Source organism: Salvelinus namaycush, chromosome 33 (genome assembly GCF_016432855.1).
Source record: "Salvelinus namaycush isolate Seneca chromosome 33, SaNama_1.0, whole genome shotgun sequence".
NCBI classification, from domain to species: Eukaryota; Metazoa; Chordata; class Actinopteri; order Salmoniformes; family Salmonidae; genus Salvelinus; species Salvelinus namaycush.
Genome location: NC_052339.1, coordinates 15,269,459 through 15,296,799, shown reverse-complemented (window position 1 = coordinate 15,296,799; position 27,341 = coordinate 15,269,459). Strand labels below are relative to the sequence as shown.

The 27,341-nt window shown below is 44.4% G+C and overlaps 1 protein-coding gene across 1 annotated transcript in view; it reads left to right on the top strand.

Moving 5' to 3' along the window:
• cubn (cubilin (intrinsic factor-cobalamin receptor)) overlaps positions 1 to 27,341 on the top strand; it is a 52,866-nt gene that overhangs the window by 19,109 nt on the left and 6,416 nt on the right. The window contains exons 27-58 of the mRNA XM_038972663.1: positions 973 to 1,132; positions 4,517 to 4,698; positions 6,093 to 6,261; positions 6,369 to 6,550; positions 7,505 to 7,661; positions 7,902 to 8,018; positions 8,225 to 8,338; positions 8,729 to 8,857; positions 9,065 to 9,197; positions 9,461 to 9,666; positions 9,948 to 10,129; positions 10,378 to 10,570; positions 10,667 to 10,864; positions 11,234 to 11,380; positions 11,740 to 11,930; positions 15,237 to 15,405; positions 15,614 to 15,788; positions 16,051 to 16,229; positions 16,484 to 16,690; positions 16,858 to 16,998; positions 18,554 to 18,741; positions 19,004 to 19,175; positions 19,479 to 19,682; positions 20,454 to 20,603; positions 20,903 to 21,024; positions 21,446 to 21,671; positions 21,871 to 22,058; positions 22,369 to 22,525; positions 22,630 to 22,779; positions 23,023 to 23,211; positions 25,536 to 25,662; positions 27,112 to 27,329. Coding sequence (XP_038828591.1) covers positions 973 to 1,132; positions 4,517 to 4,698; positions 6,093 to 6,261; positions 6,369 to 6,550; positions 7,505 to 7,661; positions 7,902 to 8,018; positions 8,225 to 8,338; positions 8,729 to 8,857; positions 9,065 to 9,197; positions 9,461 to 9,666; positions 9,948 to 10,129; positions 10,378 to 10,570; positions 10,667 to 10,864; positions 11,234 to 11,380; positions 11,740 to 11,930; positions 15,237 to 15,405; positions 15,614 to 15,788; positions 16,051 to 16,229; positions 16,484 to 16,690; positions 16,858 to 16,998; positions 18,554 to 18,741; positions 19,004 to 19,175; positions 19,479 to 19,682; positions 20,454 to 20,603; positions 20,903 to 21,024; positions 21,446 to 21,671; positions 21,871 to 22,058; positions 22,369 to 22,525; positions 22,630 to 22,779; positions 23,023 to 23,211; positions 25,536 to 25,662; positions 27,112 to 27,329 — 5,422 coding nt within the window. The remainder of the gene's footprint in view (positions 1 to 972; positions 1,133 to 4,516; positions 4,699 to 6,092; positions 6,262 to 6,368; positions 6,551 to 7,504; positions 7,662 to 7,901; positions 8,019 to 8,224; positions 8,339 to 8,728; positions 8,858 to 9,064; positions 9,198 to 9,460; positions 9,667 to 9,947; positions 10,130 to 10,377; positions 10,571 to 10,666; positions 10,865 to 11,233; positions 11,381 to 11,739; positions 11,931 to 15,236; positions 15,406 to 15,613; positions 15,789 to 16,050; positions 16,230 to 16,483; positions 16,691 to 16,857; positions 16,999 to 18,553; positions 18,742 to 19,003; positions 19,176 to 19,478; positions 19,683 to 20,453; positions 20,604 to 20,902; positions 21,025 to 21,445; positions 21,672 to 21,870; positions 22,059 to 22,368; positions 22,526 to 22,629; positions 22,780 to 23,022; positions 23,212 to 25,535; positions 25,663 to 27,111; positions 27,330 to 27,341) is intronic.

Below are 27,341 nucleotides of genomic sequence, written 5' to 3'. Positions count from 1 at the left end.
TGTGTCCCGCCACCCACCACCCGCCAACCCCTCTTTTACGCTACTGCTACTCTCTGTTTATCATATATGCATAGCCACTTTAACCATATCACATTACATACTACATCAATTAGCCCGACTAACCGGTGCCTGTATATAGCCTCGCTACTGTATATAGCCTCGCTACTGTTATTATTCACTGTCTTTTTACTGTTGTTTTTTTATTTCCTTACTTATCTATTGTTCACCTAATACCTATTTTTTACTTAAAAATTGCACTGTTGGTTAGGGCCTGTAAGTAAGCATTTCACTGTAAGGTCTACTTGTATTCGGCGCACGTGACAAATACACTTTGATTTGATTATTGCACACAGAGTGAGTCCATGCAACTTATTATGTGAGAACTTTTTTTACTGCTGAACTTATTTAGGCTTGCAATAACAAAGGGGTTGAATATTTTGTTTTTCATTTTTAATTAATAATTCCACTGACATTAGGGGCATTGTTTGTAAGCGAGTGACACAAAATCTCTATTTAATCCATTTTAAATTCAGGCTGTAACACAACAAAATGTGGAGGAATTCAAGGAGTGTGAATACTTTCTGAAGGCACTGACCATCTTAGATTAGACCCTCCCCCCAGTTTCCACCTCCCTTTCAGGCCTCAGAATATGTCAGGATTCATTCATCTCATCTTCTCTCTCATCTCTCTTCTCTCTGTTCTGGTCTGTTACATAAGAATACACCATGCCAAGACAATGGAGCTTATTGTTGCATTGTCACCACCTCACCACTATACTAAACATGTTTTCAATAGGAAGACATTTTTCAGGTTATTAGTAAATATGTGAATTTATATACATTTCCTGTAGCTCTGAAGTCCCGTGAAGCTAGCCAAATATGTGTATGCTTGTATTTGTAGCATTATTCTAATATTTATTAAGTTTTCTCAGAATAGCTAACAGTTCCTAACCTGTCTTGATATTTCCCCCAGCTATACAATGGTCCCAACGATCAAGCCCCTCTGATTGGCTCGTACTGTGGGAACACGCCCCCTCCGGCTAACACCACCACTAGCTCCTCCCTTCATATGGTGTTCCGCACTGACTCCTCAATTGCCATGACGGGCTTCCAGATGCTCTGGTACCAGAACGGTGAGACCACAAACACAACCACAACTAACTCTTGTACCACAACACAATCACAATACGACTATAAGTAATAGAACTATAATAACCTTACACAACAAACTGGCTGTGTCCAAAATGGCACCTTATTCCCTTCATAGTGCAGTACTTTTGACCAGAAAAACCCGCCCATCTGGCACTGCAGGTAAGCTAGAGCAAATATTTCAAATAGTATTTAAAACCAGGTCTGACTGTTAGTATGAATATCACGTTTTACGAGCTAGATCGGAGAGGGACCACAAATACCACGCCCCCCCCCTTCCTCTTACTGCTGTGTTCCATTATGATGTCATCTGTTCCTACTTTTCACTTTTTTCCCAAACAACTCTGGGAACTCCCCCTGCCCTCACTCCCACATAGGAAAGGGCCTGGCCCAAACACCCAGTGTTACTGGACGATTCATTGTAAATAGGCCTAAAGTACAGCCAAAGTGCTCTGTGTTGAATGATTTAGTATACGACTGAATGGAGGGAATTGGCAAGAGAAATTGTCAAATGTGACTGCTTGTGGAAGAATATGCATTTGTCATAAAATACACTCCTAATTTTGTTCAATTTCATCCTTTTTTCTCACTGCTCCAGCTGCATCCTTATTTACCAAAGTGTTGGATTGGTACTTTGGCAACCTAATTTAATGTAATCCATGTTTCAGGGATATTCAATGATTTGCAACACAGAGCTAGTCTGGGAAAATACCCCCTCTATTGTTCTTAGTCATGTTTTTCACCAAAGGAAAAGTTAGATCAAGACTACCTGGAAAGCTGTAAGAGGCTTATGGAAGATGAGAGATGCCACAAAGTTTAGAGGCCAACATTCCTGTTGATTTTTCATCAAGTATTACACTCCAATTTGGTTAATATTGAAGGAGTTGTAATTAGCTCGAAGTCGTTTACAGATTCATTGTGCTCTTCATTGCACAATTACGGACATTTGCATTCACATTTGCAACACATACAGTGTACATACAGTATCATTTTTACAAATTGTTCACTAGCCATTCGGTCCCCTGCTTTTATTTATATTCCACAACACTGAGATTTACTGAGTGAATAGCAGGATGCCATTGATGTTGCTGAAATGATCTTGATCGTCATAGACCCATCTAGATTCCCATAGACAAACATAGATCTCATTCCCTTCCTCCAACTGCACAGTGATCCCATTAGATACACTAGCCCAGTCGCCAGCGCTGTTTCCCTTAGAAGTTACAAGTAATTGACCATTTTTCATCAGCGACGTAAAAGATCGGCCTGCATTGTAGATATGATATTATGTGAAGTGATGTTGATTAATGTAGACAAGTTATGCAATAGACCATAATGCAGTTGTCTTCATTCATCACTATGTGAATATTACCTGTATCTGGGCTGTAAGCGTCACCGTTGTTGGTGAAGATCTTGCTGTAGATCAGGGTGGTGTCCGAAGTACCCGACACCTCGTCCAGCTAAGAATGCCGCCTTTGGTTTGGCCAGGGTACATGCAGAGTGTTTGAACTTGAGTGATATTATCACTCGTGTTAAATGCTGTAACAAACTATAGTGAACAGTTACAGTATTAGCATATTTCATCCAAACATTGGGAAAGGAAGTTAGGCTTACCCTTTCAACATTAAAATGATTTGATGAAATTAATGAACATATTGATAATATACAGATAATTAATAACATTCCTAAATCATAATTTGACAGCTTGTATGCTCGGGATAATACTGTACGATTTGGAATGGAAATGATACTGACAATCTTTAGATAAAATAACTGTCATGACCACCGACTCTGTAAATGAGATTGTAGAATGCAGGTAACAATGTTACCTGCATTCTGCTTCAGCTCCCCCACCTGGCTCTCCATGTCCCTGAGCTCAGCCACTGTGATGCCCAGTTGGGATGTAAGACCTGGAGAAATATGATTAGCAAGCTTTCAGAATGAAAAGCTCTCAAGACAGATTATTGAAAGGGCGTAGTGTAAATCTATGAACTTCGTATTATCTTCATTCACTGTCTATAGGGTAGCCACTGTAGACTCAGCCCCTGTCAGTCTGGCCTTCAAGTCCCAGAGCTCAACCACTGTGGTGCTCAGTTGGGATGTAAGCTTTAGCACCCTTTCAGACTTAACTAGGCTCCACCTGCCTCACGCTGGCACTCAACTCCAATACTTGAGCTATTGTATTGTAAGTAGAAGTGTTTTAAGGGCCATCGTTTGAGAAATGACAGACCTTAACAATAATGGACAAAACAGCAGAGAGTTAAGGTGAGCTCAGTTTATGAATCAGCCAATTTTGAATCCATAATTTATTTTTAAAATAAAAAAATAACATGTCAACAGGTTAAATAGTCTATTAATTGATACCTTTGATCTCAGTCTGTAGGACAGCCACTGTAGACTCCTAGCTGCTTAGCTCCTCCAGCTTTCAGCCTGGCCTCCATTCCTTCTATCTTTATCAGTAAAAAATGTCAGGCTGGCAGCTTCTCCCTGAGTCTCCTAGAATTTGACTTCCTGACTTTCTGCCCTCTCTCCCTCCACATGTATCTCAGAACTGATCTCATTCTCTGTGAATATGCCCTCTATCTCTGCCCCAGTCCGACCGCCACACAATAACACCAACAGAGCTGCAACACCCCTCATTCTTTACCTGGACTCCCAACGTCGTTAGCCTCCTATATTGAGCCCACTAGGATCTTCCAAGCCCTGTATACACACATCCGTGTGAAGTGTTTAGTGAGGTCCATGTGTCTTTATGGGAAAATAGGACATGCTCTGGCAGTCAAGGTTTTGGGGAATATGCATCTGTTTGGTTAATGGTGCGTTGCCAACTCATGTGAACGTGTTATCATCATGGTAATCTTGTTCATGTTTAATATTGTGACAACAGCATGACTTTTGCAGGAACATGTCAATGATCTAGTTTGTTGCCCCCTACCAGAGGTCAATTGTTCTGTATAATTATATTGGTGTAGTATGGTAACACCTCATACAGTATGGACAGGATCTGTTTAGTTGGTAATCAACTGTATAAACACTGTATGAAATTACACACCTTAATGACAGGTGGATTTTTGTCATGATTAGTCTCTGTGACCAACACTAACCAGCATCTCTTTCATCTTTTCTATCACTGTGTCCCAATTACCTCTTTCCTCCCATCTTGCACTTGTTCACTTCTCTTCAATGATTTGAAAGGACTGGTATAGCAAATATGGTGGAAACGCCAACTAGCCCATAGTTTCAACAATCCAATGCTTTTAGATATGTGGGAAGTGGTGAGCAAGTATACACTTCAGGTTAAAGGAGAGATTAGTGGGACTCACCCCTTGTCTCCATCAGTCTCACTGACTCAGTGTGGCCCCCTACAGGTTGTGGTGGGGATCTGTCTGGTCCCACGGGTTCCTTCAACAGCCCAGGATACCCCAACAGATACCCCGACAACAGAGAGTGTTTCTGGTACATTCAGACTGCCACAGGAAGCAGCATCACCATTACCATCTATGAGTTTGATGTGGAGTACCACCCTGACTGCAACTATGACGTACTGGAGGTAATGTGTGTGGTGTGTCAATGTGTGTGTTGGTGTGGGTCTTAGGGAGTGTGTGTTTGATTCTGCGTGGTGTATGCCAGAGTTGTGTTGTGCTCCCTCCTGTGCTAGCTGTACCCAGAGGGCCTAGCGCAGAGTAGCTCATGCCAGTGGAATGCTGACTTCCACTAGACAGAACAGTGAATGGAGCCAGTGGGGCAGAAATGACCTGGAAATCACAGCTTAGGGAGCTAGCTAGCTGGCCTTTATCTGGTCCAACTGCCTCCAATGCTGGACTAGCCCCGACCACTGCCAAACTACCCACAATCCCAAAGGCTGGTGCCACACCCTAACGTCCCACAAATGTCACTTCATCATCATGTGGTTATCAGCTGCTTCTTCCTGTCCTGTAACTGACCAAAGATGTTTGTTGTTGAGGAAACCGTCTGTAGTCCAGCAACACATTTAAAGGATGGTCTGACAATTAGCTAATTTGATTCCCATATGTCCTATTTTTAAACCAGACAAATGAGCATAGATAAGGATATCAACATAGTTAAGTGATAACCTCAGCTCTAAATATGCAGTGACAGTCCGAATATGCATTCTGTAGGGTCTTTGTTCCCTTCAATGGCCCGTTGTTGCTACATTAGGTTGTATGTACACTGAGTGTACAAAACATTAGGAACAACTTCCTAATATTGTGTTGCATCCCCTTTTGCCCACAGAAAAGCCTTAATTCGTCGGGGCATGGAATCTACAAGGTGTCGAAAGCGTTCCACAGGGATGCTGGCCCATGTTGACTCCAATGCTTTCCACAGTTGTGTCAAATTGTCTGGATGTCTTATGGGTGCTGGACCATTCTTGATACACACAGGAAACTGTTGAGCGTGAAAAACCCAGCAGTGTTGCAGTTCTTGACACACTCAAACCGGGGCGCCTGGCACCTACAACCATACCCCTTACAAAGGCAAAATTAAAATCCCTCTTTAATCTGTCTCCTCCCCTTCATCTACACGTATTGAATGGAACACTGGTCACTTTAATGTTTACATACTGTTTTACCTATTTCATATATATATATATTTATAGTTCAACTTTTGCTGTATATATACTGTTCTATCCAAGTATTCTTCAGATATACTACATATTATATCGACATACTGTCTATAATATCTATACATCCCATAACATTAGCACATTGCTCCTGCTAATATTTCAATAATTCTTCATTCCATTATTTTACTTTTAGATTAGTGTGTATTGTTAGATATTACTGCGCTGTTGGAGCTTGGAACACAAGCATTTCACTTGGTCCAGACCTGTCAGCTCTCTGTCCACCACCACCATTTAACTATCTTCCATACCTCTTAACCCCAACCTCTAACCCTTCATCTCTAACCCCTGTCTTTCCACAGGTATACGGAGGCCCTGACCTTTCTGCCCCGAGGCTGGCCCAGCTCTGCACCACCACCTCCAGCCCCCTCCAGGTCTCCAGCACAGGGAACATGGTCACAGTCCGCTTCAAGTCTGACCCCTACGTCAGTGGCCGAGGGTTCAATGCCAGCTGGGTCGAGGTCCAGGGAGGTGGGTGATAGTGGGCTGTAGACACATACTGTACTGCACATACACACAAATACACAGGTTTTCACTAAATCCCGCTTCCTCCCCCCCTCTCCTCTCTTCCTCCCCAGGATGTGGAGGTCCGATCAAGGCCCCCAGTGGAGAGATCCACTCGCCCAACTACCCCGCCAACTACCCCAACACGGTGGACTGTTCCTGGACCATCTCAGTGGATGTAGGTCACCGGGTCCTCTTCAACTTCACTGACCTGGACATAGAGCTCCACTCCACGTGCCAGTGGGACCATGTAGCTGTGAGTGACTTACTTTCTGAATGATAACGTGTGTATGGTATTATTTCTCCTGGGATGAGGAGGAAATGAGGAATGTGGTTGTGGTTCTAGTGTCTTTATGCCACTATCTCTCTCAATGTCACGGTATTGGCAAGTCCACACTAACAGATGTCAAGGTCCTCTGAAAGAAACTTGGCATCTGAACACTGAGACATTCTATTGAAATATCAACCGCTGTTCTGAGGGCAGTTTCCAATCTGTCCCTCCCACTGCCTCTGCCGTTCTAAGTGGTCTTTGTTACCATCCTCCCATCCCCCCCATCACAGAGAGACAAAACGCGAACAGAGCAGAGCTCTTTGTCTCTCTGTGGTTTGGCCGTCTTCTTGTCATCTTCCAGGGCCAATTGTTAACACAGTGAAGGGCAGACAGTACCACTGAAATAATGTGAATGCTAACACCCTGATGTCCCACTGGTCAAGTGCCCTAGTGGTCCGTGACAAAAGCTAGTGCTACAGATTCTGTTCAGGGGAACAAGTAACATTCAGTCTATGCGAAAGAGTGTGTGTAAGATACAGCTGCTATGAAATACTGCGTTGAGGTAGCCAACAGAATAGTTATCCTTTGAAAAGCCCCTGTATGAGTCAGGCAGGTAGTCTAGTGGTTAGAGCGTTGGGCAGTAACCGAAAGGTTGCTAGATCGAATCCCCGAGCTGACAAGGTAAAGATCTGTTGTTCTGCCCCTGAACAAGGCAGTTAACCCACTGTTCCTAGGCCGTCATTGTAAATAATAATTGGTTCTTAACTGACTTGCCTAGTTAAATAACATTTAAAAAATAAAAATAAAGAGCTGGTGAATGACCGATCATATGTCATTTTTTCACTTCATTGTGAGACACGAACTACAGGAAACAGAAAGTATTCCATATTTTCCATTCTGAATATCAACTTCTCATCTTTACGTTCCGTGTGTGTGTAGATCTATGATGGACCCAGTATATCTGCTCCGCTGCTGGGTCAAGTGTGTGGTCAGACACGGCCCACCCCCATCACCTCCACCCAGAACACCATTTTTGTGCGGTTCAGATCTGATGCCAGCCTCAACCACCGGGGCTTTGCCGCCACCTTCTCCGAGGGTGGGTCATCAGCACAGCTCGCACGGCAATAGATACAAATATTGATACATATACTTTACCTCTCTTAGCCATTATTGAGACATTGAACACATTCTGGTTTATTATAAAAAAAATATTTATGTGAACGAAGTCTGTTCCAACATTGAAAAACAAATGTTTATAAAACACATTTTGTTATAAAAGTGTAGATTTTGGTTTGGATTCTTATTGGTAAGAAACTTTTATTTTTATTTCTCTCAGCTTGTGGAGCCACCTTCTTGACAGATGACGTGGGTGGAGCCATCGCATCGCCACGGTACCCTGCTGTTTACCCAGCCAATCAGAACTGCAGCTGGATCATCAGGGCTCAGTTGCCATGTGAGTTAGCCAATCACATCACAGATACACACCACTCTATCCACTGCACTACAACTCCCATTCATTTCAATGGCCTGCCAGCTTTGGTATTTGTATTAACCAATGATACTTTGTTTTTATATTGCAATGTAATTGATAGTTATCGGTAACAAACTGAAGTGATGCCGTGTCTTGTTTTCTCTTTCCACACTCTACCCAATGCACAGTCAACCATGTGACCCTGTCGTTTACGGACTTTGAGCTGGAGAGTCTCAACTCCAACTGTTCCCACGACGCTGTGGAGATCCTAGATGGAGATAACTACATGGCACCAGTCATTGGTAAGGTCATGTTACAGAAAATAAATAATATAAAATAATACAGATCAGTGCTACACAGTGGATACTGGTCCTCTGAGGCTACATACTATAGAAGAATATAAACAAGAACGGGATATAACAGAGACTGTGTAACCCTTTACACTCGTAACCGTATACGGTTGAAAATGGCCGATTTGAGCACTGATCACCTCCTACATTGGTACGCTGTTGCTGTACCGTAACATGCTCATATAAGCAAATTCCCACGAGTGTGAAGGGTAATGTCATTGTTGCAGCACATGGCCTTTAACATGAAAAAATACTGTGCCGAAGTATTACTGATTACTACTCCAACACAATGATAGATGACGTTTTCCATGTTAGTTGTGGTGATATTTATTTTCCCCTCAGGTCGTTACTGTGGCACTGAGATCCCTCACCCAGTCACATCGTTCAGCAACGCCCTGGTCGTCAACTTTGTCTCTGACTCCTCTGTCGCCATGAAGGGCTTCAGAGCAACCTACACTGGCTCCACCTCAAGTAATGCTAAATCTATTAGTGGGACCCAATGGTTGTGTCACATAAGGTCTTAAAGTACCTTCAGAAATTGAGTTTGATTCCACATATCTACTGCTGCCTATTGCCTATCTTTTTGGAAATCTCCATATCATCTGACAGTGATCAGTTCTGACAGCGACTAACTCTAACCCTCCTCTCACTAATCCTAACCCCGTCTTCCTCTCCTAGGCTGTGGAGGGGACTTGCTCATGGAGACAGGGGCCTTTAACAGTCCTAACTACCCTGATGCCTACCCTCCCAACGTGGAGTGTGTCTGGACCATCACCAGCTCCCCCGGCAACCGCCTCCAGCTCTCCTTCATGTGAGTCTCCTATACTTATTGCACGGGTTATTACATGGGTTATTACATGGGTTATTACATGATCAAATGCCTCCATATTGCATCTTCTACGTATTCTGAATATTTATTATACTGTAAGACATTGCCTCAGGGAAGATCATTAAATAATATGTTCTTTCACCATGGAATAAGTTCTAAATGCAGTGGTTATAACAGTGTTATTACATAGGTCGTTACACATCAATAACTAAGCTAATAGTTATTATTTACCTCTCCTGTGCCAGTATGTTCCAGCTGCAGCAGAGTTCTGACTGTAACAACGATTACCTGGAGATCCGGGAGGGAAACTCTACAGGCGCTCTGGTTGGTCGGTTCTGTGGGGTCTCCCTCCCCTCCAACTACACGTCTCTGATTGGCCACATCCTGTGGGTCAAGTTCCGCTCAGACTCCTCTCTCAGCGGAGCTGGATTCAGAGCTACCTTCTCCCACTGTGAGTGTGTGTTGGGTTTTTGTGGGCGCGTGCATGCGTGTGTTCTGCTGAGGGCCGTAGTGTCTTACTGTACAACCCACTCTCTCGATGACACAATGCATCTCTTCAGATGCTTATCCGTTCTGTTGACTCCATGCCCAGCATCACATCTCTGTCGGTGCTCTATCTTCTTCTACTGATGCACAAATGCTTTCAATGACAAGATACAGTACTTTAGCTTTAGATGCGCCCAGCCATACTCTGTATGCTAAACACAGGACATGTGGGCTCTCCTTCTCCAGTGTATGGGAATGACATCACAGGTACGTCAGGACAGATAGCGTCTCCACTGTACCCCCGGACATACCCCAACAACGCAGACTACCGCTGGACCATCACTGTACCCGGAGACGACTACATACAGATCCACTTCCTAGACATGGACATCGAGGACCTGTACGACTGCTACTATGACCAGCTGAAGGTGTGCGTCGTCGAGGCGACTGATTCTTTTGAAATGACAACCTCTTCCTTCCATAGAATTCAAAACATCCCCAAAAGTCATCTTCGTTTTGATATTAGGAAATGTTAGATCACTATCATCCTTGAAAAACTCACTGTGAACATGAATAATATAATACGAATGTTATATAAGAACATCATATCGGGAACCATAAACCATTTGCCCAGTCTTGTTCATAACTTCTAACCTCTCTCTCTGTGTGTGGTCAGATATTTGACGGGCCCAACATCCACGCCTACTCCCTGGGGAAGTTCTGCGGTCTATCCCTGCCCGCCTCGGTCAGTAGCTCTGGCAGCACCGTGACTCTAGAGTTCCAGTCGGACACTGTGGTGGGGGGAAGAGGCTTCCTCATTGAATGGTCAGCCATACAGAGCTCTGGACCCCTGCCCACCATAGCACCAGGTGTGTGTTTAAGCCAGTGGGTGTTTGTGCACTTGTCCGTGCACCCATCCATGTGTGTTACTATACTGATTTCTATCTCTCTCTCTCTGTATGTAGGTGCCTGTGGGGGGGCTCTGATGCCAGGCGACAGCCCCAGGTTCCTCTTCTCCCCCGGCTGGCCAGACAGCTATGACGCTAACCTGGAGTGTACCTGGGTCATTCGTTCCCCTAACTCTATTGTGGAGTTCAACCTGCTGTCTCTGGACATGGAGGACTACTCCACCTGCTACTTCGACAGCCTGGTCATCAGGGATGGTGAGTGAGAGAGAGGCCTAGATCCTGTTCATTAGACCACACTGTAGCAAAAAATCAAGTATTTCTCATTGGACAAGTTCAGATAGTGCTTGTTTGTTTCACTCTGTGTTCTTCTGTTTTGTGCAAACTGAACATGACCATGGTTTAGTAAGACCTTTATACTAGACTACTGGTTAATCAGCTTTGTGTGAAGCGTAAAACACTGAGGTTTACTTTCTAGCTTCTGGGAGACAGTATGTCACTACCACAACACTGTGCAGTGTGTTTTATGTTTTAGCTAAGCAAATGGACACGTCTCCTCAGTGAACACTGCATGTCCTTTCCTTTGTGTTCCTAATGTTTACCCCAGTGTGTGTTCTCCTCCCCCAGGTGAAACCAACCTGTCCCCCCTGCTGAACACTGTGTGTGGCCGTGAGCTGCCTGGTCCCATCCACTCTACAGGGGACTCCATGTTCCTCCGCTTCACCTCAGACAGCAGCGTCTCCGGAAAGGGCTTCAACGCTTCCTACTCCAAGGGTGAGCTCACTCACAACCCTTCTCTGAAGCAATCCAATCACTGGAGGTTGTTGACCCTGCTAACTTGGTTGACATGTCATGTCGTTTACCCTGCTAATGTGTCATCGGTTCACATCTCATTCTCTTAATCTTGCTTGTGTCTTATTGGTTAAAATCCCAGGCTGTTGATTTCATATTGGTTTGTATCATAGGTTTGAATTCTTCCTGGATTCTGTTTCTCTATGACTTTGACAATGCAGATCATTCTGATTTCATAGAGGTTGATATCATTGACTGTATTTATCTAAAGGAAAAAGAAAACTCTCAGTATCTCTTTGACAAGTGACAATGAAGTTATTGTTTTCTAATTCTCCTTCTAGGTTGTGGTGGTCTGCTGCACGTGGACAGGGGTGTACTCTCCACCCCGCGGTACCCCGAGAACTACCCGTCCAATCTGGACTGTAGCTGGCACGTGATGGTGACCCCAGGCTTCAGAGTGTCTGTTAACATCCAGAGCCCGTTCCAGGTCCAGGGCTTCGGCACCGCCTGCAGCTCTGGAGACTACCTAGAGGTGAGATACAGTGCATTTGGGAAGTATTCAGACCCCTTGACTTTTTCCACATTTTGTTCCGTTTCAGCCTTATTCTAAAATGTATTAAATAGTTTTTTTCCCCCCTCATCATTCGACACACAATACTGCCAAAGCAAAAACACGTTTTTAGAAATGTTTGCAAATATATAAAAATTAAATATCACATTTATGTAACTATTCAGTCCTTTTACTCAGTACTTTGTTGAAGCAGCTTTGGCAGCGATTACAGCTTCGAGTCTTCTTGGGTATGATGCTACAAACTTGGCACACCTGTATTTGGGGAGTTTCTCCCATTCTTCTCTGTAGATCCTCTCAAGCTCTGTCAGGTTGGATGGGGAGCGTCACTGCACAGCTATTTTCAGGTCTCTCCAGCGATGTTCAATCTGGTTCAAGTCCGGGCTCTGGCTGGGCCACTCAGGGACGTTGTCTTGGCTGTGTGCTTTTGGTCGTTGTCCTGTTGGAAGGTGAACCTTCGGCCCAGTCTGAGGTCCTGAGCGCCCTGGTGCAGGTTTTCATCAATGATCTCTCTGTACTTTGCTCCGTTCATCTTTCCTTCGATCCTGACTAGTATCCCATTCCCTGCCGCTGACAAACATCCCCACAGCATGATTCTGCTACCACCATGCTTCACCGTAGGGATGGTGCCAGTTTTCCTCCAGACGTGACGCTTGGCATTCAAGCCAAAGAGTTCAATCTTGGGTTTCATCAGACCAGAGAATCTTGTTTCTCATGGTCTGAGAGTCTTTAGATGCCTTTTGGCAAACTCCAAGCGGGGTGTCATGTGCCTTTTACTGAGGAGTGGCTTCCGTTTGGCCACTCTACCATAAAGGCCTGTTTGGTGTAGTGCTGCAGAGATGGTTGTCCTTCTGGAAGGTTCTCCCATCTCCACAGAGGAACTCTGGAGCTCTGTCAGTGACCATTGGGTCACCTCCCTGTTCTTGGGGACCTTCAATGCCTCAGACATTTTTTGGTACCCTTCCCCAGATATGTGCCTCGACAATCCTGTCTCGGAGCTTTACGGACAATTCCTTCGACTTCATGGCTTGGTTTTTGCTCTGACATGCACTGTCAACTGTGGGACCTTTTAATATATAAAGACAGGTGTGTGCCTTTCCAAATCATGTCCAATCAATTAAATTCACCAGAGCTGGACTCCAATCGAGTTGTAGAAAAATCTCAAGGATGATCAATGGAAACAGGATGTACCTAAACTTCATTTCGAGTCTCATAGCAAAGGGTCTGAATAGTTATGTAAGTAAGTTATTTGCAAAAATTCCTGAATACTTTCCGAATGCCCTGTAATAGAATCAAATAGAATAGAGTAGAGAAGAGCATTGCAGAGTAGAATAGAATAAATTAGATATTAGATTAGAGAAAATAGTATAATATAGTATAATATAATTGAGTAGAGTAGATATTGAATATAATATTTACTAACATCAAATGCATTGTGACATGTTTATAATATTTTATATAACTTGTATAGTTGTATATCACCAATGGATGCTGCTTAGACAAATAGTTATTTGAAGAATGATCAGGTTGATTATAAACTCAGCAATAAAATAAACATCCCTTTTTCAGGACCCTGTCTTTCAAAGATAATTTGTAAAAATCAAAATATCTTCACAGATCTTCATTGTAAAGGGTTTAAACACTGTTTCCCATGCTTGTTCAATGAACCATAAACAATTAATGAACATGCACCTGTGGAACGGTCGTTAAGACACTAACAGCTTACAGACGGTAGGCAATTAAGGTCACAGTTATGAAAACTTAGGACACTAAAGAGGCCTTTCTACTGACTCCGAAAAACACCAAAAGAACGATGCACAGGGTCCCTGCTCATCTTCGTGAATGTGCCTTAGGCATGCTGCAAGGAGGCATGAGGACTGCAGATGTGGCCAGGGCAAAAAATTGCAATGTCCGTACAGTGAGACGCCTAAGACAGCGCTACAGGGAGACAGGACAGACAGCTGATCGTCCTCGGAGTGGCAGACCACGTGTAACAACACCTGCACAGGATCGGTACAGCCCGACATCACACCTGCGGGACAGGTACAGGATGACAACATCAACTGCCCGAGTTACACCAGGAACGCACAATCCCTCCATCAGTACTCAGACTGTCCGCAATAGGCTGAGAGAGGCTGGACTGAGGGCTTGTAGACCTGTTGTAAGGCAGGTCCTCACCAGACATTACCGGCAACAACGTCGCCTATGGGCACAAACCCACCGTCGCTGGACCAGACAGGACTGGCAAAAAGTGCTCTTCACTGACGAGTTGTGGTTTTGTCTCACCAGGGGTGATGGTCGGATTCGCGTTTATCGTTGAAAGAATGAGTGTTACACCGAGGCCTGTAGTCTGGAGCGGGATCGATTTGGAGGTGGAGGGTCCGTCATGGTCTGGGGCGGTGTGTCACAGCATCATCGGACTGAGCTTGTTGTCATTGCAGGCAATCTCAACGCTGTGCATTACAGGGAAGACATCCTCCTCCCTCATGTGGTACCCTTCCTGCAGGCTCATCCTGACATGACCCTCCAGCATGACAATGCCACCAGCCATACTGCTCGTTCTGTGTGTGATTTCCTGCAAGACAGGAATGTCAGTGTTCTGCCATGGCCAGCTGAAGAGCCCGGATCTCAATCCCATTGAGCACGTCTGGGACCTGTTGGATCTGAGAGTGAGGGCTAGGGCCATTCCCCCCAGAAATGTCCGGGAACTTGCAGGTGCCTTGGTGGAAAAGTGGGGTAACACCTCACAGCAAGAACTGGCAAATCTGGTGCAGTCCATGAGGAGGAGATGCACTGCAGTACTTAATGCAGCTGGTGGCCACACCAGATACTGACTGTTACTTTTGATTTTGACACCCCCTTTGTTCAGGGACACATTATTCCATTTCTGTTAGTCACATGTCTGTGGAACTTGTTCAGTTTATGTCTCAGTTGTTGAATCTTATGTTCATACAAATATTTACGTTAAGTTTGCTGAAAATGAACGCAGTTGACAGTGAGAGGACGTTTCTTTTTTTGCTGAGTTTATATAGTGAATGAACCAGTCTCCTAAATAATTTTGAAAGTCACAGTTATATACTACACTACACATAATATACTACACCTTGTTATAGCCAGGAAGAGTGATTTGCTCTGACAGATTCAATTTACCCAGGGAGTGATATGGATTGTAACATGACCCTTACCCCTCTGTGTGTGTGCGTGCGTTACTGTGATTGTTACTGTGTGTGTGTGCGCGTGTGTGTTCAACCCGCCGCTTGTCTGTCTTAGTTGAGGAACGGTCCGGATGCCTCAGCCCCCTCTCTGGGGGGTCGTCTGTGTGGCACCAGCCCCCCTTCCATCACCCAGACAACAGACAACAACCTCCACATACGATTCATCTCAGACGCCACCAACGAGGGCAGTGGCTTCAAACTGATCTTTGAGGCCCACAGCCAGGGTGAGACTGTAATAACAGTAAATTGTTATAACATGTTTATAACACAGACAATCAAAGGTTTAGATAGAAACACTGTAATGTATGTTTTTACATTATTGAGACATCACTGTATTTTGGGCTTAAGAGCATAGAAGTCAAAGTGTATGTGAGAAAATACTTTCTGATTTCTAGATTTTCCTAATCACATGTATTTCCTCTCCTCCTGTAGCTTGTGGAGGAAGCATTGTGTTGAGTGACTCAGACCCTCCAGGCTATATCACGTCACCCAACTACCCCCAGAACTACCCCCAGAACATGGACTGTATCTGGGTCATCACCGTGCCCAACGGGGAGTCTGTCCAGATCGACTTTGACGATGAATTCGACATCGAGCCCACGTCCAAGTATGAAAATGTCCCATTTGATATCATCGTCATGTTGTAATTCTTCATCATGTTTCTTTTTACTTGTACTTGTTATAAGTTCTTATGTCATGTTTCTTATATATGAGTACAGAACGCCATATGTTTCTTATATATGAGCACAGAGTATGACAGTGTTTCTAATAGAATGGATCCAAGAGCTATATATTGTACCATTCTGTTGTTGTTACATTTTTTGAAGAAAACAATTTCATGAGATTTACCCCCAATGTTTTGTCATCAGCTGTTTATATGACTACGTTGAGGTCCGTGATGGTGCCACCTCTGATGCTAACTCCCTCGCAAAACTGTGTGGCAACACCAGGCCCTCTACCGAGCATTCCACTGGCTCCACCATGTACCTGCGCTTCCGCACAGACTCCAGCATCACACACAAGGGCTTCAAGGCCAAGTACTCCATCGGTGAGTGTGTGTAACTCGAACAGAATCAACCCACTCCGCCACACTCCCTAGTACAGTCTCGCACACGCTCACACACTCACTCAAATACACTTTACCACCTACATAGACCATGAAATCTTTCAGTGGGCATGTTACAGCATCAAACATATTTCAGAACGCAGATGTATTTTGCTGCCTCTTCTACAAGATGCAGGAGATACTTGGAATGACCCGGATCTCAATCTCAGTTTTTTTGTCTTTTCAATCCAACACAGCCACGTGTGGAGGCACATACACTGGCCAGAGTGTTAACCTCAAGAGCCCAGGTTTCCCTGCGAACTACCCAGACAGCTTATCCTGTGAGTGGTACCTGGAGGGCCCTACAGGACACTACCTCACCATCAGCTTCAACAACTTCAGCCTGCAGAGCACAGTAGACTGCAGCGGTGACTATGTCGAGATACGAGAGTACAATGCCTCAGGTAACCTGTTCTATGTTTACGGATTCTTGACATGTTTCTAGAAATGTTCTGCCTAAAAATGACAGCGGTGTTATATCTCTTTTCTAAGAAGTCTAATTCAGTTTGTCAATTTGTGTAATTCATTTTGTCTAAGTTGAGGAATGTGTTGCCGGTATGTCCTGTTCCAGGGCGCTTCCTGGGAAAGCATTGTGGGAACAGCATACCTAGCCCTGTGGAAACAGGAGACAGCTTTGCTTATGTCAAGTTTGTCAGCGACAGCAGTGGAAACGCCCCAGGATTCACTCTGTCCTTTGTGGGCAGTGTGGAAGGTACAAGTCAATTACAGTGCATTCGGAAAGTATTCAGACCCCTTTACTTTTTCCAAATTTGGTAACGTTACAGCCTTATTCTTAAATGTACACACAATACCCCATAATGACAAAGCAAAAACAGATTTTTTGAAATTTTTGCAAATGTATTACAAATAAAAAACTGATATCACACATAGTATTCAGACCCTTTACTCAGTACTTTGTTGAAGCATCTTTTGGCAGCGATTACAGCCTTGAGTCTTCTTGGGTACAAGCTTGGCACACCTGTATTTGGGGAGTTTCTCACATTCTTCAGAGACTTGTCCCAAAGCCACTCCTGCGTTGTCTTGGCTGTGTGCTTAGGGTCATTGTCCTTTTGGAAGGTGAACCTTCAGCCAGGCTGAGGTCCTGAGTGCTCTGGTGCAGGTTTTCATAAAGGATCTCTCTGTACTTTGCTCCGTTCATCTTTCCCTCGATCCTGACTAGTCTCCCAGTCCCTGCCGCTGAAAACAAAAACACAGCATGATGCTGCTACCACCATGCTTCACCGTAGGGATGGTGCTAGGTTTCCTCCAGACGTGACGCTTGGCATTCAGGGCAAAGAGTTCAATCTTGAAATCATCAGACCAGAGAATATTGTTTCTCATGGTCTGAGAGTCTTTAGATGCCTTTTGGCATACTCCAAGCGGGCTGTCATGTGCCTTTTACTGAGGAGTGGCTTCTGCCTGCCCGCTCTACCATAAAGGCCTGATTGGTGGAGTGCTGAGAGATGGTTTTCCTTCTGGAAGGTTCTCCCATCTCCACAGAGGAACTCTAGAGCTCTGTCAGAGTGACCATCAGGTTCTTGGTCACCTCCCTGACCAAGGCCCTTCTCCCCCGATTGCTCAGTTTGGCCGGGTCTGCTAGCTCTAGGAAGAGTGTTGGTGGTTCCAAACTTCTTCCATTTAAGAATGATGGAGGCCACTGTGTTCTTGTGGACCTTCAATGCTGCAGAATGTTTTTATACCCTTCCCCAGATCTGTGCCTCGACACAATCCTGTCTCGGAGCTCTACGTACAATTCCGTCAACCTCATGGCTTGGTTTTTGCTCTGACATGCACTGTCAACGGTGTGTGCCTTTCCAAATCATGTCAATCAATTGAATTGACCACAGGTGGACTCTAATCAAGTTGTAGAGACATCTCAAGGATGATCAACGGAAACAGAATGTACCTGAGCTCAATTTAGGTGTCTCATAGCAAAGGGTCTGAAATAAAGTATCTGTTTTTTTATAAATTAGCAAACGTTTCTGAAAACCTGTTTTCGCTTTGTCATTATGGGGTATTGTGTGTAGATTGATAAGGAAAAACAAGATTTTATCAGTTTTAGAATAAGGCTGTAACATATCAAAATGTAGAAAAGGGGAAGGTCTGAACTTTCCAAATGAGCTGTGTGTGTGATTTCTGTGTCATAGCTTTGTGTAATATTGGTATTAGCAGTGAAAATGACTAGCTGACAGTAAAAGTTAATAAGCTGTGTTGATGTTAACAACCCGTTCTTTCTTTCTCATTCTTTCCGTCCTGTCCCCCTACAGTGTGTGGAGGTGAGCTGAACGCTCCCTCGGGGACCATCTCGTCCCCTAACTATCCCAACCTGTACCCTCACAGCCGTACATGTCGTTGGGAGATCACTGTGGTCCCGGGCAGGAGGGTCACTCTCACCATCAACGACCTTCGGCTGGAGGGCACCAGCATCAGCAGCTGCTACGCCGACTATGTGGATGTGGGTCCCACTTATCTTTCAGCTTCTCTTCTTTTAGGTTCACTTTTTCATCATTTAAGTTGGTGTGTTGTTTTATTTTCTCATTTGCTTCCACTTGCTGTGTAGTCATATCATCTAAGATTAAATTCTACTCAATTCTTCTAGCACATAATCAGCCAGGTCACATCCATGGTTCTTTCCATGCTTCCAGTTTGACTTTATTGGTTCTAATGCAGTTCTAATAGTTCTAACTGGTTCTGATGGCGTGGTTCTCCTCCCTCAGGTGTTAAACGGCGTGGCGGTAACCGCCCCTCATATCGAGCGGTTGTGTGGCACCGTGCCAACAGGCTACCAGGTTAAGTCGTCAGGCAACACCATGACTGTAGTGTTCCGTACCGACTCCTCTGTCTCCAATGGAGGCTTTACAGCTACCTACTCCTCCAATGAAGATGCATGTGAGTACAGCTTTACTCTCCTTTTCCTAGCAACTTTCCCCAGGATGTTAGTATAAGATCATGTGTTCTCAGGGTTAATAAGGGTTAATAATAAAGGCGGCCATTGCAGTTTTTACCTCTTTCAAAGACATTTAAAGACACTTTTTATGCAAAGTATGTCTTTAATGTGTAAAGTGTGTTGCCATCCTCATAGGGATGTTAACATTTGGATTTGAATTATCAGAACTGCTCTTAAGTGAAATATCATACATTTAAAATACCCTTCAGTGCTTTCTTGTTCTTAACCTCTGTCCTTCTCCATAGTGTGTGGTGGCATCCTCAGTGACCCAGCTGGAGGTAACTTCACCTCCCCGGGCTACCTCGCCTCTAACTACAGCAACAACCTGAACTGTGAGTGGCTGATCCAGAACCCTACACAAATCAACTCGTCCATCGTGGTCATCCTAGAAGACCTACACCTGGAGAACCATCAGACCTGCGAGTCCGACTACATAGAGTTCCGCCTCGGTGAGTCACAACGCTGGATGTGTCGTTTTGCTAATCGAAGAATGTTTACGTTCATATCCAAAGTAACTACTCATTGGGGCGGTTTCACAGACACAGATTTAAGCATAGCCGTAGGGAGAAAAAAATATATATATTTTTTGCATTTAAATTTTACCCCTTTTTTTCTCCACCATTTTCAATCTTGTCTCATTGCTGCAACTCCCCAACGGGCTCGGGAGAGGCGAAGGTGGAGTCATGCGTCCTCCAAAACATGACCCGCCTAACTGCACTCCTTAACACCCACCAGCTTAACCTAGAAGCCAGCCGCACCAATGTGTAGGAGGAAACACCGTTCGACTGGCGACCGGGGTCAGCCTGCAGGCACCCGACCCGCCACAAGGAGTCGCTAGAGCGCGATGAGCCAAGTAAAGCCCCACCTGCCAAACCCTCCCCTAACCCGGATGACGCTGGGCCAATTGTGTGCCGTCCTATGGGACTCCCGGCCACGGCCGGTTGTGGCACAGCCCGGGAATGAATCCGGGTCTGTAGTAACTCCTCTAGCACTGCGATGCAGTGCCTTAGACCACTGCGCCACTCGGGATGCCCTAAAAAGCACTTTTAATGGAGATTCTTCATTGAGCTTGCTTTTTATTCCAGGACTAATCGTAATCTGTGTCTGGGAAATTTCCCCGAAGTGATAAAGACAAGTGATTATGTGCCTAACCTTTCTGTAACTGATCCCCAGAAACCGGCTGTGTAACTGTGTGGATGTTGTGCATCTTCCTTTCCTAGGTGACTCTAGCGGGGAGCTGCTGGCCCAGTTCTGTGGCCAGACCACTCCTATGATTCCCCTGGTGGTGTCCACCCCTGAACTCTGGGTCCACTTCCAAACCAACCAAGCTATAGGAGACCTGGGCTTCAAGGCCAAGTACTTATTCTCCGGTGAGCTTAGCCCCATCTCTCACGTACAGTTCCTCAATGTCTCTAAACTCAACATCATGTGGTCCAAGCACCACTAGTTTTATTCGGAGGGATATCAGACACAGATCAATGCTCCACTAAGGCATCAAGATATGAAATGTAGCATTACAATCTTCATAACCTCTCCATCTCCCTATATAGCGGGGTGGTTGGTAGACTGGGGAAGGAGGTATAATCCTGCCTTCCCAAACATTTACCTTTTTACTCAGCCATTGTGTCTAGCTCCTAACCTCTACCTCTGTCTCCTTACCTCCCTATAGAATGTGGTGGTTGGCAGACCGGACAGGGAGGCGTAATCTCCAGCCCTGCCTACCCTAACCTCTACCCCAGCCCCAGTCGCTGTGCTTGGTTACTGGAGGCCCCTGAGGGCCACACCATCACTGTGAGTAGTAGAGAATCCCTCAGCAGCACGTCCTGGAGCTGGGTTAAATCTTGTGTGTGTGGTTTGGTAGCTAAAGTTAGCTACATAGCTAACACTGTAAGACCAATATCAATCAGCATGTGAACTAGCTAGCTAGCCATATTGGGAAGTGAAGAGGATTTGTGATGCGTTTCTCTAATGTCTTCTGGTAGATGGTGTGATTGTTATATTTGTTTACCTGGATGGTCAATTTCTTAGGTAATAGTGACATTAATAGTAACATTGATGTAGTGTATGGTATTTATGCAGAGCTGATGCTATAAATTGGATGGTATAATATAAACTCAACTTGTGCAACACAAACAGCCATCACATACCATACAGATTTACCTTAAAAAACATTCAAACCACCCCTCCATTTACCCCCTGTTGTCCCCCTCAGCTCACCTTCAGCTACTTCAACCTGGAGCCTCACAATACCTGTGGCTGGGACTCTGTCACCATTTTCAACGGGGGCTCCCCAGGGTCTCCTGTGATTGGCCAGTACTGTGGAACCACCTCCCCGGGAACCATCCAATCAGGGTCCAACAAGCTGGTGGTGGTTTTCCTGGCCGATCACTCAGTGTCCAGAGGAGGGTTTGTGGCCACCTGGTCAACTGACTCCTCAGGTAGGCTATGGGCCGATGAGTGACCAGGATGTCGTCTTGGCCAGGGTTAAGCAAGGATGGAAATCGGACTTGGAATTTCAGTTTACTTTCTGGATTAACTGAATTTATATGGAATTCACCCCAGCCCTGGTCTTGGGATTGTTCTGTGATAGTTGTGTGATATGTTGTGAAAACATGATGTACTGTTGTATCCCTACAGGCTGTGGAGGAGTGATACACGCTGACACTGGCGTCATCAAGTCTCCCAACTACCCCCAGAACTTCCCTGCCAACATCGAGTGTTCCTGGACCATCATCGCCCCCGAGGGTAGCCACCTGGAGATGAACTTCAACTCTGACTTCCAGATCCCTGATGCCAACGGGCAGTGTCAGAGCAGCTACATCAAGGTGAACACACACTATTGAACCTCCTATCTCCTACACTTGCTTGATAAGATTGCGCCCTCTATTAAAATAGCCTTTGGTATTGCAAGGTTGACGCTCCGCTGACATCATATGACTAAAATATTGAACCCAAGGAGTGGGAATTATTTTGTATACTGGTTCTGTGCAGGGGTGTGTGGTACGCCACTGGTTCTGTGGTCTGCTAGCTGCAGGGTGTGACAGCACTGATCCAGTCGACATCATCACTCCCTACTGTACAGTACATACTGAACATAACGTCTGTTTGTTACTATCTCTGTGGTATTACCTGTAGGTCTGGTCAGGTGATAGTGAGACCGCTGATGGACTGCTAGCTACAGGTTGTGGTACCACTGCCCCAGCCCCCATCATCGCTCCCTACAACACCATCACCACTAGGTTCCAGTCCACTGGAACTCCAGGAAGAGGCTTCTCAGCCAACTACATCACAAGTGAGTAGAGTACTACTAGTGTCTGTTAGGTACACATTTACAGTCGTAATATATCAATGTATTTTAACTACTATAAAGTTCTCTCTGTTGGCGTCTTCTCTCAGGGTGTGGGGCTAACTTCACTGCCCCCACCGGCCGGGTGGTGTCGCCCAACTACCCAGCCGACTACCCCTTATTCTCCGACTGTAGTTACCTCATAGACGTTGGACCCCAGACTGTTGTCATCCTGGAGTTCCGCACCTTCCAGGTAGAAGGTAAGAAGAAGGACCATCTAAATGGTCATCTTGGCTCTCCTGCAACATGATAGCTGTGTAACAACAACTGCACAAGAGATTTGTCTCTTGCTCTTTGCTGTTAAGAAAGTCAGCCCGATATGCTGCTTCCGAAATGTGTGTCGCTTATTCTACCTTCAAATCACATTCATAATACTATGATTATTTTTACAGTTATTTTCCCCCCATGTTGTCCTAGCCTGTGTCCTTTGTGTCCTGTCCTAGCCCACTCCACGTGTATGTTTGATGGGGTGAAGGTGTACGGTGGTACCCACCCTACGGGGACCCCTGTGGCCACAGTGTGTGGCAGCTCCATCCCTGGGCCCTTCAGCACCCTGGGACCCATGCTGGTCAACTTCTACTCCGACTCCATCATCAACGACAACGGCTTCCTGGCTGAGTACAGAGCTATACGTGAGTACCATGCTTCAAGTCTGAGGCCCAATTCTAAATCAACCCTTGGACCCTAAGCCACCAGAGGTGTCCAACTCAATTCCTGGCCGTGCCTCTGCTGGTTTTTGTTATTTCCTTTCATTTCCAATTTAGACCTAGACAACAAGGTGAGGAGAGTTCCTAACTACCTTCAGAGGACTGGAGTTTGACACATTTGCTGTATGCACTTGAACAGATCTGAGAAGATTTTATTTGTGTTAGCAAATGTGGTGAAACGTCCACCTAGCCTACAAAAGGCAAGGGGTAGCTATTACCATATTGAGTATTAGTGCGTTCTGGCCCTGACTGGATCTGTCTGAGCCTCTGGGCTCAGAGTTTTGGGCTTTGGGCCTCATAGTTCTGGGGTTGTTTACCATTAAGAGGGGAATGCTGCCGTTGCGCTGGTGCTCCATTCAGCCCAGTGGAGAATGTGAGGAATGGAGAGAGGCTGCGCTTTCTAACAATTAGAGGGGATTTGAGAGGAGAGAGGGCTCTGGATACAAGGCCACATCAGATGGATACCAGGCCAGGGACAACACATACATACACACAATAGACCCACACACACACACATACAGTGCCTTCAGAAAGTATTCACACCCATTTTACTTTTTCCAAATGTTGTTGTGTTACAGACTGACTTTAAAATGGATTAAATTGCATTTTTTTGGTCACTAGCCTACACACAATAATACCCCATAATGTCAAAGCAGAATTATGTTTTTTTAAATCTTTTTTTAATTTTATAAATTAATAAAATAATGTAAGCTGAAATGTCTTGAGTCAATAAGGATTCAACCTCTTTGTTATGGCAAGCCTAAATAAGTCCCCTAGTAAAAATGTGTTTAACAAGTCACATAATAAGTAGCATGGACTCACTCTGTGTGCAATAATAGTGTTTAACATGATTTTTTAAAATCTCTGTACCCCACACATACAATTATCTGTAAGGTCCATCAGTCGAGCAGTGAATTTTAAACACTGATTCAACCACAAAGAAGGGCACCTATTGGTAGATGGATAAAAAAATGAAATGAAAGGCAGACATTGACTATCCCTTTGAGCAGGGTGCACTCATGAATTTCTCTTTTGGATGGTGTATCAATACATCCAGTCACTACAAACTGAGGATGGCTCAACAAAATTGTAGTTACTCCACAGTACTAACCTAATTGATTTAAAAAAAAATATATTCCAAAACATGCATCTTGTTTGCAACAAGGCGCTAAAGTAATATGGCAAATAATGTGGGGAGACAATTAACTTTTTATCCTGAATACATGTGTTATGTTTTGGGGCAAATCCAATACAACACATTACTGAGTAGCACTCTACATATTTTCAAGCATGGTGATGGCTACATTATGTTATGGGTGTGCTTGTAAACATTAAGGACTGGGGAGTTTTTCAGGATAAAAAAGCTAAGCACAGGCAAAATCCTAGAGGAAAATCTGGTTCAGTCTGCTTTCCCCCAGACACTGGGAGATGGGTTCACCTTTCAGCAGGACAATAACCAAAAACACAAGCGCAAATCTGCGCTGCAGTTGCTTACCAAGAAGACCGTGAATGTTCCCGAGTGGCTGATTTACAGTTTTGACTTAAATCTACTTTAATTTTCAACAAATTATATAACATTTCTAAAAACTTTGTCATTACAGGGTATTGTGGTAAATGGGTGCAATTTTTTTGTTGTTGTTATCCATTTTGAATTCAGGCTGTAACAGCAAAATGTGGAATAAGTCAAGGGGTATGAATACTTTTCTGAAAGCATGCACACACGCACGCACACACACGCACGCACGCACACACACACCCTTCAATTCATAAGGATTTAACTCTGACCTCTGTAATATTCAGACATGCAGCCTGTCAGACAGAACAGTAAATATGTATTATCATCAGTAGCTAAATGACTCAGATGGGCACCCACACACTTCAGACAGGGCAGCCATTATAGCCTCTATAATGGGGGAGACACCACTCTCCATCGAGCCTTTTAGATGATTCATGTCTAGAGTGGCAGGGTAAGCGTGACTGGCTGCACATTTGAAAGCTCAGAGTAGTCAAAAACAAAAAGCCTTATTTCTTTATTTTTTGTATGCTTCATAATGAAAACAGCTCTTCTCTCAGAGCCAAGACACAAAACAAAATACAGTCTGAAAATAAACACAATTAATTTAAGTAGGATTCATTCAAGTATATTTAAATCAAGTAGCAGAAAAAAAGGGGGAGGAAGGAGACTAATAAAGGGATTTGTGTTTCTGGTATGGTCAGAATGGTATTAATCAGTGTTTTTTTACTGTTAGCATGTGGAGGTGTGTTCAACAGCACTTCTGGTACGGTCAGCAGCCCGGCTGGCATCGATAACTACCACCACAACATGAACTGTACCTACCACATCGTGGTCACTGAAAACAAGATCATCAACCTCAAGTGAGTCCAAGGGACATGCTGCTTTGTCTACTAACCCAGAGAAGGTCTAATAATGATCAGAAAACCAACACAATCCATCATCATTAAAAATAAGAACAGGGAGCAAATGCAAGGCTTAAGCTGAAGTGTTGACTTAGTCTAAAGCACATACAGACTGCATTCTTAGATAACAATAAGTACCTCATGTCTGTAGTGTAGTACGATCATTCTGATTCTGAGAACAGACTGTCTCATGTCCCCTGTTTCCACCTGCAGGTGTTAATGCCTTTGTGTCACACCATAACCCCCACAGACAGAGACAGAGACAGAGACAGAGACAGAGACAGAGACAGAGACAGAGACAGAGACAGACAGACACAGACAGACACAGACAGACACAGAGACAGAGACAGAGACAGAGACAGAGACAGAGACAGAGACAGAGACAGAGACAGAGACAGAGACAGAGACAGAGACAGAGACACAGACACAGACACAGACAGAGACAGAGACAGAGACAGACACAGACACAGACAGAGACAGAGACAGAGACAGAGACACAGACACAGACACAGACACAGACACACAGAGACACAGAACTTTCTCCTTTACTGTGATAAATATTCCTCACCAAGAGATTCATTATTCACAGAAATGTCTACATTTATTCCAAATTTTAACTTATTAAACCCAGAGGAAAAACTAAAAATACTCATGGGCGAAGGAGCAATGGCTCCTCTTGCAGCCAAATATGTATTTGCCTGCCATAGCCTGAGGGACACTGAATAATAACATCTGCATAGTAAGCAGTATTATGACTGTTACTTATTATGACTGTTATTGTTATTACTGTTATTGTTATTACTATTATTATTGTTGTTTATCATTCCAAGTAGTAATGGTATGGGTGGTAATGGTAATGATAGCAGTTTAATGATGGTGGTGGTGGTAGTAGTGGTAATGATGATAGTAGTTGTAGTACCAATGTAATGGTGAAAATGACCGTTATTTAGTTATAAGTTAGTTATAGTTTCATTTTTTTATTACATTACATTCGATTATTGCCTGTTACCATTTTATTGTTACTATTTTTATATTTAATTTTGTATTATTATTTACTGCCATTCTATATTATTATTTGTCATTGTTTATAATTTTATTACAATGTATATTGTATACATTGTTGCTTTGGCAATATTGACACAATGTTTTTAATGCCAATAAAGCAGCTTGAATTTGAATTTGAATTTGAGAGTCTCGGTGTATGAGGAAAGATTTCCTCTATGGACCAGGCACCTCCTAACTCAAAACAATGACTTTCCTCCTAAGGGACTTTCTGTGCTTGACAGTGCTTAAACAAACCCACATGAACAGGTTGACACCTTTTCCAGATAGTCATGTCAGGCTTTAAGTGACACCCACATCTCCTCAGATGTCCCATAACCCTCTGCCTCTCCATCCACCAATCAGGTGGAACACCTTCCATCTGGAGGCGTCGTCGTCCTGTCGCTATGACTATGTGATCGTGTACGACGGGCCCAACGCCATGGCTCCTATAATGGGGCAGTTCTGTGGCACGGAACTCCCACCCAACCTCCAGTCCACAACCAATCAGATGTTTATCGCCTTCACGACCGACTCATCCGTGTCTGGGATTGGCTGGAGGGCCACCTACATTGAGACTTTGGGTAGGTCATCTT